This window comes from Aquarana catesbeiana, linkage group LG10 (assembly GCF_042186555.1).
Source record: "Aquarana catesbeiana isolate 2022-GZ linkage group LG10, ASM4218655v1, whole genome shotgun sequence".
NCBI lineage: Eukaryota > Metazoa > Chordata > Amphibia > Anura > Ranidae > Aquarana > Aquarana catesbeiana.
The window spans coordinates 148,400,782-148,422,129 of NC_133333.1; the positions used below are offsets into that span (position 1 = coordinate 148,400,782).

General features: G+C 38.6%; 1 protein-coding gene across 2 annotated transcripts in view; it reads left to right on the top strand.

Moving 5' to 3' along the window:
* GRIN2D (glutamate ionotropic receptor NMDA type subunit 2D) overlaps positions 1-21,348 on the top strand; it is a 1,662,686-nt gene that overhangs the window by 1,549,710 nt on the left and 91,628 nt on the right. The window contains exon 15 of one of the 2 annotated variants that reach the window (XM_073602755.1): positions 1,520-7,283. The exons of the other annotated variant lie outside the window; for it this stretch is intronic. Coding sequence (XP_073458856.1) covers positions 1,520-3,007 — 1,488 coding nt within the window. The 3' untranslated portion in view covers positions 3,008-7,283. Of the gene's footprint in view, positions 1-1,519; positions 7,284-21,348 lie in introns of those variants that run through there. 2 annotated transcript variants of the gene reach the window in all.

Here is a 21,348-nt window from a genome sequence, read left to right on the forward strand (position 1 = left end):
CTCATATAACACTATCTAACAATATAAAAATATAAAATTATATACATGAAAGGTCATAAAAAAAATATATCCATAAGACCATACATATAAATCACATAAAATTACATGTAAAATCATATACACAGGAAAAAGGGACCATACTAAGTCTAGAGCAGAGACCAAAGACTATACATACTTACATATTACAATTCTGACAAAGACAATTCTGAATGTAAACTAAAAAGTGCAAAGTTTAGTGCAGAATAGCTTCAATAATCGCTAATGAAGCAGTTTATATCCAACTCCACATTTAACCCTTTAGGGGTGAGAGTGTCAATTTAAAAAATCCAGTATGTTTTACACTTGGAGAGTTCCCTTACCATATTGGAACCTCTCCACACTGGTTTCACATGGTCTACTCCACAAAATTTCAGACCTGAGGGGTCTTGATTATAGTGACGTTTGAAATGCAGAGACATATTTTGGTCCCTAAACCCAAGTTTTATGTTCTGTATGTGTTCTGCAATATAAACCCTCAAACGTCTTTTAGTGCGGCCCACATACATTAACATGCAAGGGCACTCCAAGACATACACTACATGCGTTATATCGCATATAATTCATTCTTTGATTATAAATTCTTTATTGTTCACGGTTGAGGTAAATTTAACTAGACCTCTCATAGGGGCAGCAACCTCCCTACATGCCTTACATTTTTGGAATGTGTAGAAACCATCCTTGTCCCAAAATGTGGAAGGTCTGGTAGGGGGATTTAGAACTTTTTTTACTACCCTGTCTCCCACATTAGGGGCCTTACGGTAAATAAACTTGGGGCTCGGGGGTAACACTGGTTTAAGGGTCTTATCTAAACACAGGATATGCCAAAGGGCCTTAAAAATAGATTTCCTTATATTGTGAGTGGAATGATGAAATAAAACCCCATTCAGTGTGATGCACGGCTTGTGGATTCTGGTGTGAGGCGCACAACTTTTATACCACATTAGGACCACCATCTGTGTCTTCCTGGACTTTTATAACCATCTGTCATTCTTCAATTTTCTCATGTGCAGTTACCATATGAAAGCTGGTCATAATAAGCAATGACAGTAGCGCCGCTTTAGTAATCAGAGGTACCTTTGGAGTACCTATGGACATTTTACTATATTGTATGGATTATTGTTTTGCATTTTGAACTTTAAGCAGCAGCTGACACTTTGAATCGCTGTGAAAGATCGAATCACTGTGATTACTGAATTGTCTATATTTCTAAGATCTAATATTTCCATAGCGCCGAGATAATGAAAGAAGGCCTAGGTTTTCACTGTATTGTGACAATGTATCATTAAAGCCTCATTCACTCTGTTGTGCCATGTTTAGCCCATTTATCTGACTAAACAGCCTAAGGCATTTTTGGTAGACGAATATTTAGATAGTGGAATATGTGTGCACCATAACAAAAAAAAAATTGCACTTGATTTTGATAAATATTGCACGTGTAACAAGCATATGAATGACTTTGGCATTTTTATTGTCCCCACAGGGCATGTATAGCTGTTGCAGTGCTGAGGATCCAAAGGCTATAGACCAACAACTTCCAACTTTGAATCATTGCTATCCACCACAAAGAATACAAGCCCTATCAAATTCCATTGCTCCACCTCCACCACCATCTGCTCCTTTACCATGTTCCAACTTTTTGCCACGGGAAAGGAGGATAGTTGAGAGGTGGCGACATGCTCGCAGCCCTAACTGCTACAAAGATATGTATACTCCAACTCGGTCTGCCCTTGACCCCAGCAGCAAGGCAGCTCCCCCTCGCCATTCTCATAAGAACACATTTTCTGATGGATTTCATAGGTATTATGGTCCCATTGAGCCTGAAGGTCTCTCTGATCATCTGGTGGAGTCTGGACAAGCTTTTAGCAAAGACAAAAAGATGGCACCCTGTCAGATGTCACCTCCAATTCAAAGAGACTTCCTAGAAAACCCACCATCTTATTTTGCCATTGTGCGAGAAAAAGATGCTCCAGAACCGCCAGGATGGCAGTCAAAAGTTTCACGTGGTCTTTATGAAAACTACCAAACAGGAAAGGAAAGGACTCCAAAGTCAACAGGTGGCGCACGGGGTAGTCGAACACCTGAAACAACAGCAAAAAAGTTTGACCACTTGGGCAGTAGTTACCAAAAGAGCACATGTGAAATGGAATGTGAGGTATATAGTGGTGGAGGTCAGAATGCTAGCACAAATCGTCCTAACAAAGCCAATGTGGAGGTATGTGATGGAACCCATTATGGCGGTCATTCAAGGTTTACTTATGAAGATGAGAGAAGTTGTGGAAGAGATTGTCATCATCATCGAGAGGAAATGGACATGGAATCCCAACCCCTACTGCACAAAAAATCTAATCGATCTCATATGTGCAGGAGCCATTCTCACCCTATTGTTATGAGCCCAAGCAAAAACAAATATGTTGATCTTTCAGATTCTGATTCAGATGTGTGTGAGAGGGAACCACCATGTGTGAAATCTGACATTGGACATAACTGTTGGTACTCACCAAACTACTTCTGCACATACCCATCTAGAGAACGACAAACCTCCTCTGCACCAAGAAAACCAATGAGGTACTGGTCAGTGGATAAGCTTGGTAAACATCGCCAGATGAGCAAAGATTATCTTCCAGCCACTTGCCATAGTTCATGCTATTGCAGTAGTTTGGAAGTGTTGCAACCACACTGCCACAAGGAGCCAAGATACTTCAGCTGCTCGGATGAAAAGCTTGAAAGGCGATTAGACTGGGAACACTTACGTGGAGGTCACTGCTCTTTCCTCCACCACCATCACCACTCTTGTGACTTAGCCCCAATACATCCCACTTCCCGCAGTTTAGAGGACCTAAGCAGATGTCATCTGAGGTGTCACAGACACATCTTTTCTCCAGAATGCCAACCTAGGTCAAGTCATAGTGGAACCCTTTATAAAAGAAGGGGGTCTGCACACTTCTCTAGCTTGGAGTCTGAAGTATGACTAGAGGAGGAACCAACGCATTTGAAGACCACCCATGTTTAATGTTGGGAAACATATCTATGTTCTATATAAGTTGAAACCAAAACTTATAATAAACTCAGATACAGTTATGAAAGACTTCGTGTTTATGTGGGCCATATTATTAGATTACAAAACTGAACTAGAATTTCCTAAGTAAACACCAAGAATATTTTTGATTGCAAAGTTCAACTGCAGCTTTGCATAAAGTGGAAGATGTTTTCCAAGAACCTTATGTTTAATACTTTCTGGCTGGACCAGCAGAATGACCCATTTGTAACCAGGTTGTGGGGAAAAGTGCGCTGAAAAAAGCAGGATGGTTCAACCAGCATCTCAAAAAGGTCATCTTGAAGGCCATGTAGCCTATTGTCATCAATCTGTTTGCTCAGTGTACTGGGGACATTGAGATTTGGTACAAAGGTGTGTGAGGGGTGGAGTCAAATTAAGGAAATTGAAACTGTGGACACCATTTTATTAGACTCTCCTGCTTTTACTTTTGACCAAATGTTAAGGGCTTATTTAAACATTTGTAACACTTTTAAGCACACTGCAATAGATACATAAATAGTTGTGACTAGATACTATTAGTAAACTTATATAATTATTTAGTCATAGTATTCTTAGATAATATTTTCTTTTCTCTGTTATTTCTCAGCCAAGACAAGAAAAGTCATTTGGCTGCATTGTGCTTCTTAGCTTCAGAACTGACATTTTAATGTATAATATCAAATATATAAAGTAAGATATGTTAGCTGTAAAGATTCTTTTTTTATATATTTTCATTTTTAATTTGGAGACAAAACTGTGATATATATCTATATATAAATCCTAAGTGGAAGATCCAAGATTTTAAATAGCCCTAAGTTCCTTTGTCAAAATCACAGTACATATTTTAGTTTTAACATATTGTAAACACTGTAGCATTGTTATTGTTAGGGTAATAAGACTACTGTTGTCTAGTTTTTGAAAGGCAGATGCAGTCTTGATGAAATTTTTCTTTTTTTTTTTTTTCGACCATGAAACAGCAGTTGAGTAGACAGGAGATATTATTGTCATTCAGTCTGGTAGAATTCAAAGCCATTGGCTTTTCCAGGTGAATCCTCTGACTTTTTTCTAGTAGTCCCTTACCAGTAGCTCATGGAGCCAAATGTGGCTCTTAACTTCCCTTGATTCTTACAGTAGAATTTCAGTGGGTACTCTGTACCCCCCTGCTCAAAAATCTGTGTGCTATACACATTATACAGGTTGCAACCCAGGCAAGTAATATGTAGCTTAAACAGAATCAGCCACCTCCTAAAAAAACAATAGAGACATAGACATGAAGTGTTGTGCTTGCTCTTTTCCTCTTCTACCTAAAGGAGGGGCTGAAAATCCAGTCATGTACTATGCATATTCTGCCTGTGTACAGGTTCTGAGGTGGTGAGGGCCATTGTCAATGCAGCTGAATACATTCAGCTTCACTGATACAGAACTCATTCTTATAGTGCACCCTTTCCAGTACACATATAGGCAGAATATGTTATCTGAATGTAGCACAAAAATAGTAGGTTTGATGTACTCCACTGAATTTTCCAATTATCTTTAGCAAAGATTTTTAGACTGCTGTTTTTTCATACCTAGTTTAATGTCATGTGGCTCTTAAGCTGACAGATGCTTTGGCTTCTGCTCTATGCTCACATTGGAGACACACCATTTTGCATTCCTGCCATTGATTGCCTATAGTTTTGTAGGGAGCTAAGGCTGCTGGTATACTGAATATCCCCCATACTTGCACTACAGAATGGTATTACATTTAAAAACAACTGAGCCTGACTTATGCATAACATTTGCACATATTTTAAGTGTAGACTAATTAGATGGGACTACGTGGTACATTTGACTATCCATAATGAATTTTAGAAAGATTTGTGCATGTGCAAATCCCTCCTATACAAGGTACAGTTTTTACTAGACAATAAAAATCTATGTAACATCGCACACAAGCAAATTCATAATTCTGTGTCCACTATTTCTACAGCAAACGTATAAACATAAACATTTATAATGCTGCTGAAATACTAAAAAGGTGGTAAAAAAAATTTACTTGCAATATTTTTGCTATCTGTACCTAATTTAATTTACACTTTTAGCACTGTGATTCCCTAAGTGCCACAAAATTCAAATGAATGTCAGGTTTTGAGCATATTTGTGGGTTTCTGGGAATTTAAAGTATATTGAAAGGTTTTTTTAAAAGTTTTATTCCACCCAAGTAAACAAGCCTATAGATTTAAGACCATTGTCAGGTGTTGATAAAATATTTTTTTCCCCATACTACCTTTAAAAATAGTGTTAAGAATCTGAATTTAGAGATTACTTTAAGGGTCACGTTATTTGGAATACAAAAGGACCTAAATTGTGAAGGCCCCAAAAAAAACGAACATAGAACAAAAGATTAGTCACCAATATTTCTTGTAGTATACCTGCAGCTGATCTTTTACCATTACTGACTTACTGTGCTTTATTCTGCGCTGTAACTTTGTATGAAGGCAGCCATCTTGGTGGAGGACCAAGCCTTTGCTTTCTCATATCAGAGCTGTCACCCTAATGCTTTATGATCTGTTAACTGGTGAGGGATTATTTCAGAAGCACAGACTCAGAATCAGAATCAGGGAGATCATTACACTGCAGCTACATAGTTACATAGTTAGTCTGGTTGAAAAAAGACTCAAGTCCATCTAGTTTAATCAATTTGTTCAACCAAGTTCAACCAATCAGCTTTCACTCTATCAATGAGAACAGTGAGCAGAACCGTAGTGACTTCATCTGCACAGGAGTGCCTAGGCACAGTCACATGTCAGGAAGTGCACTGCTATTTTTTATGCGGAATAAAAACAAAGGTAGTTTTTTTAGGGTACTGTTTAGCCACAATTAACATTTTTAGATGTTGCCTATGAGATAGCAAATCTTCACTTTTTGAGCTCGGGTCAACTTTAAATGTCAAATAGCAGATTAGGGGCTGGGGGTTCATTCCAAGAACTTGGCTAAATATTATATGGTCTGGTATGGAAGGACTAAGTGTTAGGGGGATTTCTTTGTTATTATCATAGGGGATACTTCATTAGGTAATTAAACTTGGAATAACTACAATACACCCACTACCTGACTTACCGTGCCAAGATAAATATACTAACATTTAAAGGTAACATTCAAATAGGAAGTTTGGCTAGCGTTGATATGGAATTCAGTATTTGGATATATTGTAGGAAATTGTAATATTTAAAATGGTGAATGCAATTTCTAGCTTTCAAATAGATTTAAGGAGAATGTGTATTTCAAATGGTAAACCTTGGTGTAGAGCTGATGAGGCTTTTCGTTTACTAGTTTCCATGCTGAAGAATGTATTACTGAGGACAGTTTTTAGCGTTCAGGGATCTTATCAATATGAATGCAGATATTAATTGCCACAATATAAGGATGAAGCAAAAACACTGCAATATGCCTACCTGTTCTCTTATACTTTAATTACCAGTGATAATAATATACATACACATAATCTACATTTGGTGGAAATCACCAAGCTTTGTGGTTCATAAGAGTTGTATTTTTTATCTATCTGAACAAAACTGTTTTTTAGTTCATGAAAGGTCTTTGAACTTTTTCCAAATATGATATCTTTTAGCTGAATAATGTTGTTGAACTAGTTAATATATTGCAGGAAAATACAACTACTGGTACCATTACAGCCTATTTAGCCTGGGGTAAGGGGACCTTGGTAAAAGATACTCCTTTTTGCCAGATGCATTCTCTTTGATTCAAGAGAGGCAACACAAGCAATACTGAAATATCAATCAATACTTTTGTGATACTAAATTATTAGATGTGTGCTTTTCTAAGCACCTGCTTTCCCTGCCTACTTCTGGCTATTTGAGAGAAGGGTTATTTTCTATTTTGTGATGGACCAGTTTCAAATAAAAAAAAACATGTTCAAATTACACTCTCATCTGTAGGAACACTGTTTGAGAGCATAGTCCTGGGGGAAAGGGGGTGTGCAATGGTGGCTTATAAAAAAATGGTGTGCATGAAAAAAGTTTACACACTGGAACTGATTCAGACACAAAGAGTATTAATGAGAAAAAAGAAAAAAAACTGTGAGGTGGAGAGTGTTGGGTGTCGACGCCACAATACAAAACAATTAGTTGATAATATACCAATGCTGCACCAAAATTAGTAGAAACTAATACTAATGCAAAAATATATATATAAAGGGTGCAAAGGAATCAGTACAAAAGTCAAATGTCAAATTAATAATATACACTGTGTATCTAATTAATAAAGTGCACAATAAAATAAACCATCAGCAATGTCCATAATAATCATATTTGAACAAATCTTCTTGTCTATGCTCCAACACCATAAAATAAAGTGCAAATGTGCTTCAATAAACTTGCTTAACCACTTGCTTACTGGGCACTTAAACCCCCCTCATGTCCAGACCAATTTTCAGCTTTTAGCGCTGTCGCACTTTGAATGACAATTGCGCGGTCATACAACACTGTACTCAAATTAAATTTTTAATCATTTTTTTTCCCCACAAATAGAGCTTTCTTTTGGTGGTATTTGATCACCTCTGTGGTTTTTATTTTTTGTTAAAAAAAATTGAAAAAAAACGAATAAAAAAAAAAAATGTATATATTTTTTATATTTTGTTATAAAATTTTGCAAACAGGTAATTTTGCTCCTTCATTGATGTACGCTGATGGGGCGGCACTGATGGGCACCGCTAGGTGGCAGTGATGGGCATTGATGGGTGGCAGTGATGGGCACTGATGGGTGGCAATAATGGGCACAGATTGCTTACACTGATGGCAGCACTGCTAGGTGGCACTGATTGGCACCTCTGGTGGGCATTCATAGGTGGCACTTGTGAGCATTGATAGGTGGCACTTGTGGGCATTCATAGGTGGCACTTGTGGGCATTCATAGGTGGCACTGCTGGGCACTGGCAGGTGGCAATGACAGATGGTACTGGCAGGCTCAGATGAGGCATATGTGCCTCCTTCCTCTTTGGGACTGATGTCCCTTTAACATAAGCCGGTGATCGGCTGTTTTTTCTCCTCATGCTGTTAGTGTGAGGAGAAAAGGAAACCGATTACCGAGCTTTTGTTACATCATGTGATCAGCTGTCATTGGCTGACAGCTGATCACATGGTAAGGGTCCGGGATTGGCCCCTTACTTGGATCTGTGATCATCCGAGTCTCCGTGACTTGGTGATAACAGCGCGCGCACCTCGCGCCCTGCAGGGTGTGCGCGGTGCGTGTGCACAGGAGAGGACGTCCCATGAGGCCTCCCGGTAATTGAGGTCCGCGCTGTGGCTGTCATTCGGCTATGGCCCGGACCTCAAGTGGTTAAAGTGCTTCACCTGAAGTGATAACAAAATGCACTCACCAGATCGCCTTGTCCACACAGTGATCTCAAAGCATGACTAATGGGAAGGACTCCTTCATTCAATGCTGTAGCTCCTTTGTGCATCCCATTCCAATCAAGCCAATCATATATGGAGGAAGCTGGATCCCAATCCACTTTGCAGGTATAGAAATGTAGGTGTCTTCACCTTATAACATCTTTCCACTGCATATATCAACTTGCATCCAATGCATATATCAACTTGCATCAAGTAGGTCTGTGAAATAGCTCCCCAACAAAGAGCCACAGCAATTGCTTGCACTGTGCAAGTTGATATATGCATTGGATGCAAGTTGATATATGCAGTGGGGAGATGTTATAAGGTGAAGACACCTACATTTCTATACCTGCAAAGTGGATTGGGATCCAGCTTCCTCCATATATGATGGCTTGATTGGAATGGGATGCACAAAGGAGCTACAGCATTGAATGAAGGAGTCCTTCCCATTAGTCATGCTTTGAGGTCACTGTGTGGTCGAGGCGATCTGGTGAGCGCATTTTGTTATCATTTCGGGTGAAGCACTTTAAGCAAGTTTATTGAAGCACATTTGCACTTTATTTTATGGTGTTGGAGCATACACAAGAAGATTTGTTCAAATATGATTATTATGGACATTGCTGATGGTTTATTTTGTTGTGCACTTTATTAATTAGATACACAGTGTATATTATTAATTTGACATTTGATTTTTGTACTGATTCCTTTGCGCCCTTTATAGGAATATACCAATGTGTTGTTATTCATGTAAATAATTATTGTGTAAAAGGGGTGCAGCTGGTTTAGCCAGGTACTGTATATTTCATGGTATTCACAACTTGATCTTAAATTAATGCAATCCCAATCGTCCATTTTCCTCCGTCCAGTGTAAACCACTGCTAAATGAGACCCAGTGTCCCAAATCTAAGACAAATATCTTAGATACTTCATGTAATTGATGCATATCGTATGTACTACATCATACACTCTAGTTGCACATGTTTAAATACTAGTATATAATGCCTATAATTCAAACCAAACTAATCTCTGTGACTTTGACAATCAGTATAGCATACTTCTCCATTTATGCGTTTTATAGCAAGGGAAGAATTTATTTCATGTGTTTTATTGCCATATTAAATTATTTAGCTTCAGTAGGTCTCAATCAATAAAAATTTAGTTTGTAGTTAAATGTAACGCACATACAGTTTTGCTACATTTCTTAATTTGATTAACTGATTAAGTTTAAATAAACATAGCTGCTTATAAAATAGCCATTCTCTTTCTGCAGTTGGCATCTAGGAATCTATTTATAAAATACAGTATGGAATGTAGTATGAAGTGTGGAATTGGTGCCCATAGTGACCAGTCAGATGTTAACTTTTATGTTTTTGGAAAATATAACCATCTAGTTACCTAAGGGAAACAACTGAACGTTTGTCCCTCATGGTCTTTTCTCCAGGAGATTACAAACTATTGAGAAGTAACTGAGAATAGAGAGAATAGGGAGTTTGAAATATAGTAGAGGCAACATATGAAGCCATCAAATCTTATGACCAGCAATTTTCAATTCAAACAGCACACTTTAACACACATACACTTTACATAGCATGTCATACATGTTTGCTTCCCTACACTGTCCCAATGTGGTAAACAAGAGCTAGTAATGGACCTGCATTTGCACATATATGTTTTAAATGTGCCAAACTCTTAGTGCTATTAAAGTATATGTGAAGGCTTACCTTGTATTAAACCCATTCAGTTTTAAAAAGAAATGAAAGAAAGACCATTTGTGTATATATATATATATATATATATATATATATATATATATATATATATATTTTTTTTTTTTTTTTTTTTTTTATTATTATTATTATTATTATTATTATTATTAATAATGCTTTTTTTTAAGTAATCACACAATCTCTGATTTCAGTTGCCTACAGAGCTAGGGGTAGAGAAACAACAGCACACTGATCTCCCTAGTGAATGGCTGTGTGTGTGTGTGTTTGTGTATGTGTGTGTGTGTGTGTGTGTGGGGGTCAGCACAAATCTGATCATTGGAGGACAGGCGGGCTGTGCTCCAAGCACAGACAGAAAACTGACTATGCTGTAAAGGATGTGCTTCAGACAGCAAAATACTTTATGCATAGCTGCTTTTATTGTAGACACTTATTACATTTTCATTACTGTGGACCCCAGTGGCATAGTTTACTGAGTCAGGAAATTAGTGCAGACTTTGAATCAGGCCCCCCATACAGAGGGCACAAACAGAGAACACACATATGTATATAACCCTTAAGTATACAATATATTGACAGGGATTTGTTTAAGGTTGTTTCCAGTTGCTCTTGGTTTAGTTGGATTGCCATGATTTCTAGCCCAAAAAAAGTCATATTTTTTTCTTTAAAGCAGATGGTACTGTATATGTGTAAGAAGATGTGGATGTGGTTTGTGTGAGATTATGATTTTCAGTATTTGTTCCTTTAACCAAAATAATTAGCTTGTCAAATTACAGGTGTATCCTACTTTAGAACCAGAAGAGAACCCTTAATCTGACCCCATGATTTACTACTGGTAAAGCTTTACATCTTGTCCTTACCACCATATTTTCTTAAACACCACAAACATTTTTTTTAGCCATCTGGACAATGGTGTGGAATATATTTAAGTTAGAATTTAAATACATTTTAGTACATTTTAAGTACTTCATCTCTACTTACATGAAAAAAAAAAATATATAAATACAGATATAGCAGCAAGAGAAATGGATATTTGAAATAGTTCAAAATGTAGCTGAAAATGTCACTTCTTGAAAGTAACCCTCACCATTTTATCATAATGTACCGAAGGTGATGTTATCAGTATCACTGTACTATATTTTAAAATGTCACTTATGTTTTCAACATCTCTCTTAAATATAATTCAAGAAAGGCTTGCCACATATTTCTTTCCAGCTCAGACTAATTGGTAAGAAGCATAAGCCCAAATTACAATTACCCACAAAAAATAGCTGTAACTGACACTTGCCCTTACTTAAAAATTCCTAGGTGCACAAATTAGTTAATACTGCAGAGGCAATGATGCAGACAACACAAAGGCTCAAAACAGCAGTCATACATACACAATATTGTCAAAAGTATTGGGACACCTGCCTTTACACGCACATGAACTTTAATGGCATCCCAGTCCTAGTCTGTAGGGTTCAATATTGAGTTGGCCCACCCTTTGCAGCTATAACAGCTCCAACTCTTCTAAGAAGGCTGTCCACAAAATTTAGGAGTGTGTCTATGAAAATGTTTGACCATTCTTGCAGAAGCGCATTTGTGAGGTCAGGCACTGATGTGGACGAGAAGGCCTGGCTCGCAGTCTCCCCTCTAATTCATCCCAAAGATGTTCTATTGGGTTGAGGTCCGGACTCCATGCAGGCCAGTCAAGTTCCTCCAGCCCAAACTCGCTCATCCATGTCTTTATTGACCTTGCTTTTTGCACCAGTCCAAATCATTTGGTGGAGGGGAAGGTTATGGTGTGGGGTTGTTTTTCAGGGATTGAGCTTGGCCCCTTAGTTCCAATGAAGGGAACTCTTGAGGCGTCAGCATACCAAAACATTTTGGACAATTGCATGTTCCCATCTTTGTGGGAACAGTTTGGGGAACAGTTTGGGGCCTCCAATCATGTGCAGGCAAAAATGCCATTTTTTATTTTCCTTGCACCTGATTGGATATTCTTTACAATGCAAAGCTTCACCACATTCACAAAGTTCTAGGGAAAATTAGTTCAACTACACTTGCAGAGTGCACAGTCTATTTTTCTTTAGTAACCCTCCCCCCCTATGTGTTTTGAATAGTTCTGAAAAATCTTATGAGTTTCAGTACTAAAAAGTTTTCATTGTCAGCGCAGTTTTAGAAAACAGCAAGATTAAACTTACTTTGACACAGGTTTTGTGTTGTATTTGCCTGATTGGGTAAAGTGACAGAATATGCGTACATTTCTGAGAAGCTGCATTAGAGTTGCCAAAAAAAAAAATGAGGCTGTTAAAGTCAGAAGTTCATTTGTGCAGTGAAGAAGCTAACAAGAAATAATGCTACAGGAATGGGGGTGGAAGCATACCAAGGAAAGCAGGTACACTCCAAGTCAGGTTTCTATTGGTTTGACAGCACCCATGTAAGACATGATATTGTTTCAAGATTTAGTGTACACGTGTGGGGCAGCAATGACATACATAATTGAAGGCCTACCGAAGCCCATAGCAAACCATGTTTTCTTCTTTTAATAAAATATACAATTTCAGAACTTAAGTTTCTATATCCAAAGACTAGCTTTTTCTAGCGCTCTCTGCTGTTTCATTTTATCTTCTTTTGTTGTAAAATTAATATTATTTAACCATTAGACCCTCTAGCTTTCTGTAAAAATTCCAATAAGAGATGAAACTTGTTTTATAAAAGCATAGAGCTGACTAGAGTGTGGAAATAAATGTACAAGATGTCCTCCACCTTTTTAAGTTGTTTTTTTATCTACGAAAGCCAAGCTGCGTAAATAATGCTGTGTATAATCATTCAGTTCGTTTTACTAAGACATGCATTGCTGTGAACGGAGACCGTCACATCAATTGTCCCCAAGGTGCCAACTCTACACATCTGTGGACATTTTGCTCATATTGCCATTAAAATGCTCAGGAACTTCTTGGACTGTCTTGGTTTTTCATGTACTTTTTTGTCTTGTAATCAACTCTTATGCGTTTTGCCACAATGAACGCAATGGGATGTAATGACATTATACATTTATCATCAAGGGCAAAACGGACTTGCTTTTTAAATGTGCCTCAATAACATCCAAGAGAAGCATACTAATTGGTTGTCATTGCATTCCTCCTTTCCACTCTTCACTTTAATTTGTAAAAACGTTTTGTCTTGTGTAACGTCAGATGTGCCGTAGATGTATGATTAACACTGTGTGCTTAATAATGTTACTTGTTAATATGTTAGTTACGTTTATGTTGGAGAATGCGAAAATGATCATGACATACCAAAAGTCTGTATTGTAACATGGTATTTTCCATTAAGCTTCAGAACATACATAAAGAAGGAACATTAGAGGAAAAAAAGCCTTAAAGTGGACCTGCTTTTGGTCATTTTAGTTTAGCTCAATGGTACAGCAAATTCTACCTATGCCATCAACATAATATGGGATGGAGATGGGAGGAACAAATGAATAACAATGTCTGATTGTTTGTTGGTATTCTGCAGGGAAGACAAATAGTGCATTTCAGTCCTTCCACCATCTGCTACTGAGCCCCACCGACTGACACTAAGCCCACCTACCATAAATAGCTGCCTTTCCTTCTGCTGCAGACACAAGAAATACAGGGTAGGGTGCATATTCTACATCCCTGCATTGTTTTCCCAATTGCCATAATGAAGGTGGCAGCTGATGTGCCAGAAGGCAGGGTGAGAACTTGGTCTCATGACTCTACTAAAGGATATTGCCTGTCACAAAGTCTCACCATGCCAGCCAAAAAGAGCCAATTATTTAGCAAGGACCTAGTGTAATGACAAGCTACAGCTGCTACACTATGATATAAATATTATTTCATAGCCTACTCAGCTGTAGTTCTTGGTGGGACTTAGTGAAAATGAGTATAGTTGATTAAACTGGGTGTGGAACAAATGCAGACTGTGCTGTATTTTTGATTACATTACTTAATATAATAGCCTTCTTTATATAAGAAGGCCAAATAAAATGTTCAGGGATTCTGCAATTGTAAACTGCATACAAAGTGGTATTATTATCATAGACATTGTGCACTTTTTGACATATTTTCTGGGTGTTACAATAACTATAAGAGTCTAAACACTTTATCTGGTATACAGTGCTTTTCTACTGAAATTCTTTAAGGTATCTGGAAATTATATATTGTATAGAAATATAATTTGAAATCACATAAAGAGGGTAAAAACATTTCTGAACTCCAGATTAAGTGTTAACTTAGGCATTGGGTTAGCAATGTCTGATTCTGCCAAAACAGATCCCTTCAATAGACTGACAGAGTAGTCGGGACAGAAGAAGGTGATGAACTGGGTAGGGTAGTTTCACCGATAGCCTGTTGCTTCCCAAAGGCAGAAGCGAAACTGAGAATATCTGCTTTACATATAGAGTATTGAGGGAACAAATCCATGAATTTTCCAAGGGGAAAAAAGATTTTTTGTGGTCACATGTGGTAGATGTACTGTATAAAGGTGTTTGGTGTTACCAGTTGCTTGTTCAATACAGAGGATATCCTCCTACACACAGATGTTTTCAATATTACAGATATGTCATTGTATCAGCACTACATCAGTATGGCAGTTGAAGGTTCACATCGTAGAGTTACATGTGTTTGCTCAGCTGAAATGTAATAAACATGGTAGGGTATGGTGCTACAAAGCCCTATTTCCTTTTTCTGCCATTTCCAATTTCTTTCACCTTTATGCTACAACAGTGTAGTTGCAAAATGCTGTTCCACTACAACTCCCATATTGTGGTAAGTGAGGCAACTGGCAACTCCAACATCTGTCTCTAGGAAATCATTTTAATAAATCCTTATTGTTCTGTAATAACATCCACCATTTAAAGTTTATCACTCACTAAAAACTAACAGCACAGTGTGAAAATCTACAATTCAACCCCAATATATCCCTAAATCTGAGCCAAACTTCCATGTACTGTAACTTGTGCTGACTTCTTTTCGGGGCAAGGGCAGTTCATAAGCAGATTTTTTTATCTTGCTTTCCCTATGGGTGTTGAATGGAGTTTTCACCACATACTAAGATTATACAGTACATTATATACTTAGCCTGCCAGACAGCTGACTGATCTATGTGCACTCTTATTTCTGAGAAGATGACAAATTCTTACATATCAATTATATTTCCCTAATATTTTAAGAAATGTACAGTATTGTACAGTAATTGCATCAGAGGCACATTAGCTATATTAATTCAAATGTTTAGTTTATGTACACGTGACATTAGATGATGAAATCAAAGTAGATGATGTAACAGGGAAAACATTCTCATGCATACAAATGCAGCCAATATCCTATATATTCAGATCAGCCAATATTGTGTCCTTTAGCAGTTGATCATAAATGTTTTTATGTGACCAGCAAAATACTTTCTGTTGTCCAGTGTTTAAAAAGTGTAGTTGTTTTATAATTCGCTGTATGGTTACAAACTTGTTCACATAAGTCATCCCATTAATGAGACTGGCTGACTTCTAGATGTAGGGCTTTTATACAGGTGTTTGCTCTGCATTGGCCCTCTGAGCTGTAGTTAGCTCTATTTCCATATAGTGAAACTCAGTACAATTTAACCAAACTCAACCAAATTGCCAATCAACTCTATGGTGTCTAAATAGACTGTTCACTTGCTCGTTCAGGTTAATGTAATCTCTATATTCTATTTAGCTTTTATAATAAATTGTACCCAAATGCCAGTACAAGTGTCAATGGTCCCTTGTATTGGCAAGATGACAAGGCCACGTTTGAGATTGTGACATCGCAAAATAAATCTGATGATATCACAACATTTCTAACATGATGTTATCATTGTTACGAGGATGGGCAGCCTCAATATATGGACTAGATTGTAAGCTCCAACGAGCAGGGCCCCCTGATCCCTCCTGTATTGATTTGTATTGTAAGTGTACTGTCTGCCCTCATGTTGTAAAGCTCTACACAAACTGTTGGCGCTATATAAATCCTGTATAATAATAATAATAATAATTATTACAGTAATTCATGCTTGTAACAGAGGTCATTGGACACCTAATTAAATACCCCATAAAAAACAGAATTATTACCATAGCACTGTGGAGTGGCAGATCAGGTCCCTCACTAGCTGCATGGTCACTGGGTAATGCAGAACAAACACAAGTATATATGTATCTTAGATGGAGTTCTGTAGATGCAGACCCAAATGTAGTGACAGAAAATCCTTGGAATCAAGATCAGTGTGTGTTTTACTTTTTTGTTAAGACCATGACTATACCACTGTTGATTTAATTGTTGAAGTTCTCACTGCATTCACATACAAATGTGATCTGAAGTTATGTAAAACTGCAACAGGACAATAACATGTGAGTGGATATTCAATTAAAAAGGGATACTGATGTTTAGCAATACCATGGAATTGATTGAAGTGGCATTTTAATTTAGTTATGTAATAAATAGAGAAGAAAGGGGCACTTTTTAAAGAAAAAAGTCATAGATAATAAAAGAATTAATAAAAGCACTCTAACAACTTCATTTTGTTGTGTTTCTTTCTTTCACAAATTACATTAAGACAGATCTGTAAACATTGTAGAAAATAAGTGGCTGTTTTGCTTATAACAGTTTGTAAAATGTACTGTCCCAGATACCACCATCCTCATATAATTGAGTAAGGGTATAACGTACCCCTACTCATACAATAAAAAAACTGTAAACAGTAAAAAAACACAGAAAAAAGAAAGAAAAATGTCCCACAATGTACATTTACTGTTCACTGTCACATTATCCAGTAATGTAAATCCATGCCAACCATGCTGCCCAACGCTTGCAGACCCACTGGGAATAAAAAGCCACCTGCTGATGAACACATGGTCCCTTCACTTCACACCTGCTGAATGGCAAGTCCAGCAGATGACAGATTATTTACTGTATTACATAAAAAGTGAAGCAATATCTCTCACCAAATATGGACATGGCTATTTTCGGGCAATGACGCCATATGCCTCCCAGTGGTATCATTGACCAAATATTTTAATGTCTATATCAGTCAATGATGTCACCTGGGACCCCCCCCCCCATTGTTTATATCAGCTGTCATCTGCCAGACCTGTAATTCAGCTGGTGTGAAGCAACGGGAACACATGTAACACATGTAACACATGTAAGCCAGCAGGCAGCTTGTTTTTCTCTTGAAATGTTGGGCATTGTGACTGATGTAGATCTAAAACGCTGGGCGACATGATTGACAATGGATGGACATTTTGGGTATTTCTTTTATTAGAGGATTTGCTGTTTACATTTCTTTTGTGTGAATGAGTAAGGGCACTATGTAACCCTTACCCATTCTTATAATGGGAACTGGTATCTGGGAGCCCCCTTGTTAAAGGGTCTTCCAGATTCTTATAAACTCCCTGCTCATAGACCCCCACAACTCCTGGACTAGGGTTGTGGGAGGAGTCCTTTGTCCTTATCAACATGGGAAAAAGGTACTTAGCCAGGGTCTCCCTCCCCCCATGTTGTGGGCGTAGTATTGGTCAGGAGGAAGGGGCCTGGGGACTCCCTCCCTTTCCTGGCCTTCAAGGCTGCATGCTTGATAAGGGTCTGGTATAGATTTTTGGGGGATAACCCCATGCTTTTTTTCTTTATATCTACACAGGGTTCTCCAAGGGTCTGGTATAGAATATAGGGGAGGGCACTGTGTGGGGTCCCCTTAAATTTCAAGGGCCTGGAAGTAATTAGGGGAGACCCCATGTCAATCTTTTTGCGTGTGGGGGCCCCCATTAATGCCTATATCAGCCCCTATCTATATAAAGGTTCTGGTATAGAAAAATTGAATATCCAGCTGCTTTGTTTACAAACAGAACAAAGTGACTGGGGGCTGTCATTTTGCCAGCAATTCAAACACACTTTTTTCTTTGTTACACATTCTTTCTAAATGTCAGTGTCACTGTAGTAGGCTGTATACATCACATAGATGTGCCACTTCACAAGCAGGGTCATGGTACCCCCCAGACATATCATCTAAAGTAGAAGTTTAACTTTAATCCTACTCTATGCCATATTCTAAGAATAATCTTTCTAGATCTGTAAAGCAAAATTTTACTTACCTGTTCTGCAGCAGCTGAATGGTACTTTAAAAGCTTCAACAAAGCTTGCTGAAAGCTCTGCAAATGCTTTGTCAAAACTTGCTGGTTCACACTGCTCTTATACAAGCTGAAGATCCTGTGAAACAGGTCTAAATCTCTCAGTAGCAAGATATTACAATTCCCCATGTAGCATAGCCATAATGTGCAAAATAAGAAGGAACACAAGGGTGCACACAGGGTCCATTCAGTGCAATATCATTAGATATTTAATAATAATAAAAAACAAATACACACTTACAGGAAAAAAGGGTAAAAACTGGAGACAGGAGCCACGAGAGACTGCCGGTAGCATGCTATCAATGGATGGAAAGCCAAATAAATGCTGCTGCCTTACTCATTCACCTTACCAATTGCTCAGTGTCTGTCCATGACTGCCACCCCTCTCTGCCAATCCCTCCACTGGCTTCCGATTGTCCAGAGAATTACATTCAAAATACCAACAACAACAAATAAAGCCATTAACAACTCTACCCCATCTCCAATCTTGTCTCCAAATATCACCCAAACCATCTTCTCCACTCCTCTCAAGACTTCCTGTTCTCTACTTCTTTTGTCTATTCCTCCCATGCTCATCTCCCATCCTCTGGAACTCTCTACCTCAATCTGTCTGGCTATCTCATACTCTACCCACCTTAGGCAATCTCTGAAAACTCATCTCCTTAAGGGAAGCCTATCCCGTTTTCAACGAATAAATTAACTTTTAACTCTCCATCAGCTCCCCCCCCCCACAGTTTTTATCTTTTGTACCACCTACCCCACCCTATTAGTTTGTAAGATCTTATGAGCAGGGCCCTCTTAATAGGGATGAGCTTGATGTTTGGGTTGAACACAAGTGCGACTAGAATATCGGGTGTTCGCCCGTTCGCTGAACAGCAAACATTGTGGGGCGTTTGTGGCAAATTCGAGCCTCATAATGCACTGCGAGATTGCAGTGCATTGCTGTATGATGATTGGCCAAAGCATGCACCTGACCTGTGTGCTTTGGCCAATCACAGCGCCCTCAGCTAAGAGAGCCATAATTGGCCAAAGGCAGGGTGCCTTTGGCCAATCATGGCTCAGGGGGACTAAGGGGCATGTAATTACAGGGGCATGTAATTACAGGGGCATATAATTACAATTTTTGATATAATATTTCACAGCAGCACCCGTTCCTGCACCCAACAAGAGTATCTGTGAGGGCTTACAGTGTTGTGGCACCACCACCGCCCAAGGCCCAATTTTTCTGCCCCTGTTTAACAGGGTCATGTAATTACAATTCTTGATATAATATTTCACAGCAGGGCCCGTTCCTGCATCCAACAAGAGTAACTGTGAGGGATTACAGTGTTCTGGTACCACGAACACCTAAGGCCCAATTTTCTGAGTATATAAGGCAGGCCGTATAGTATATATACTGCTGTTCAGAGTATATAGTGCCTGGGGGCCTTGGGGACCCCCACGCCTTTTTTTTAGAAGTTTGGATGTGGGGTTCCCCTTAATATCCATACCAGACCTGAAGGGCCTGGTATGGATTTTGGGGGTGAAATCCAAGCAATTTTTTTTTTTTTTATTTTTTTTTTTAATCTATATTGCCAGGATCCAACAATACATTACAGCCGTGAGCAGTTATAAATGACATTTTTTTCCTGAGCAGTGAGCAGTTATAAATGTCATTTTGCTGTGGCACTGCTATAAACATGGGAAAGATGCACTACTTTACAGGCATACTAAGGACCCCCCAGGCACAATATTTAAATGAATATTTCATTTTTATTGTTTCACTTTTTCACATTTTTAAAATGCTTTTTTGCATTGATTCATGTCCCACTTTTTATGGCAATAACTTGCATTTAAGCCTTTAAAATAAACACTTTTGATTTTTCACATTCGTGTCCCATAGACTTTAACGGTGTTCGCGTGTTCGAATGAATTTTTTGCCTGTTCGCATGTTCTGCTGCGAACCGAACCGGGGGGTGTTCGGCTCATCCCTGCCGATTAACCCTCTTGTATTTTATTGTATTTTTACTAAACTGACTCCCTTTATATTGTAAAGTGCTGCACAAACTGTTGGAGCTATATAAATCCTGTATAATAATAGTAATGATAATGTTTTAGTATATGCTAAAAATAAATATATGTTGCTTTGATCTGTGGGGGTATTTGATAGGGGTTTAGATTTAATTTATATTTTCTATTGTTCATGCATTGTATATATTTGATACATGTATGGATTAATAGGATTGGCCCATTTAAGGACAAGTGGGAGCTGTTTAAGTAACGCACTTCCTAAGGAGCCGCAAGTAGAATGGGATCCCCCACCCTGCAAAGCCAGGTACGCCACATTTCCATAGTCACTTCAGAGTCAGAGAGCAGTCAGTGACTTTGTTTTTTGTTTGTTTTATTGAGGAATATAACTTTGATAGCAATGGCAGAATATGGGATGCTCACTTGACTTCAAAACTTCAGGGACAACTCCTCCTATATACAGCTCCTCTTCTTCCTCCAGCACACACTTGTTTGCAGAACCCAGCTATATCACCTTGTTGTAATTTTTGTAGCAAAGGCCTTTTCCAGGCAGGGACTTGCAGCCCATATACTTGAAGAGCAGATAGAGTGACATAGCTTACACTTTCCCAGCACTTCATCTACATGGTCACTGATCCCAGCACAACCTATTCAGGCACTGCCAACCCGCCAGGCTGCACCTGTCCCTTTCACTTGGCCTCCAGGGTAACTCCTCCCTGCAGTCCTTCAGACTGACACTCACCAACCCACCTCTCTCAGGAGATCTCCTGGACATGCTGACCTGCTCCCACTGTCCTCTCACTTGTTCCCATGCCTCCAGGAAGGGTTTCCTCCATGTGTTGAAGGGGGAATCTTTCAGCACCCAAGCCCCAGGCCTGTGGTCACCCCCCACCCCAGACTAAGGGGCACCCTCAAGGGTCACCTACAGCCTCCTTAGCACTCCATCTCCATCTTCCACCCAACTCACCTTGCTGGAATGACTCATGCCTATTTATGAGTAGG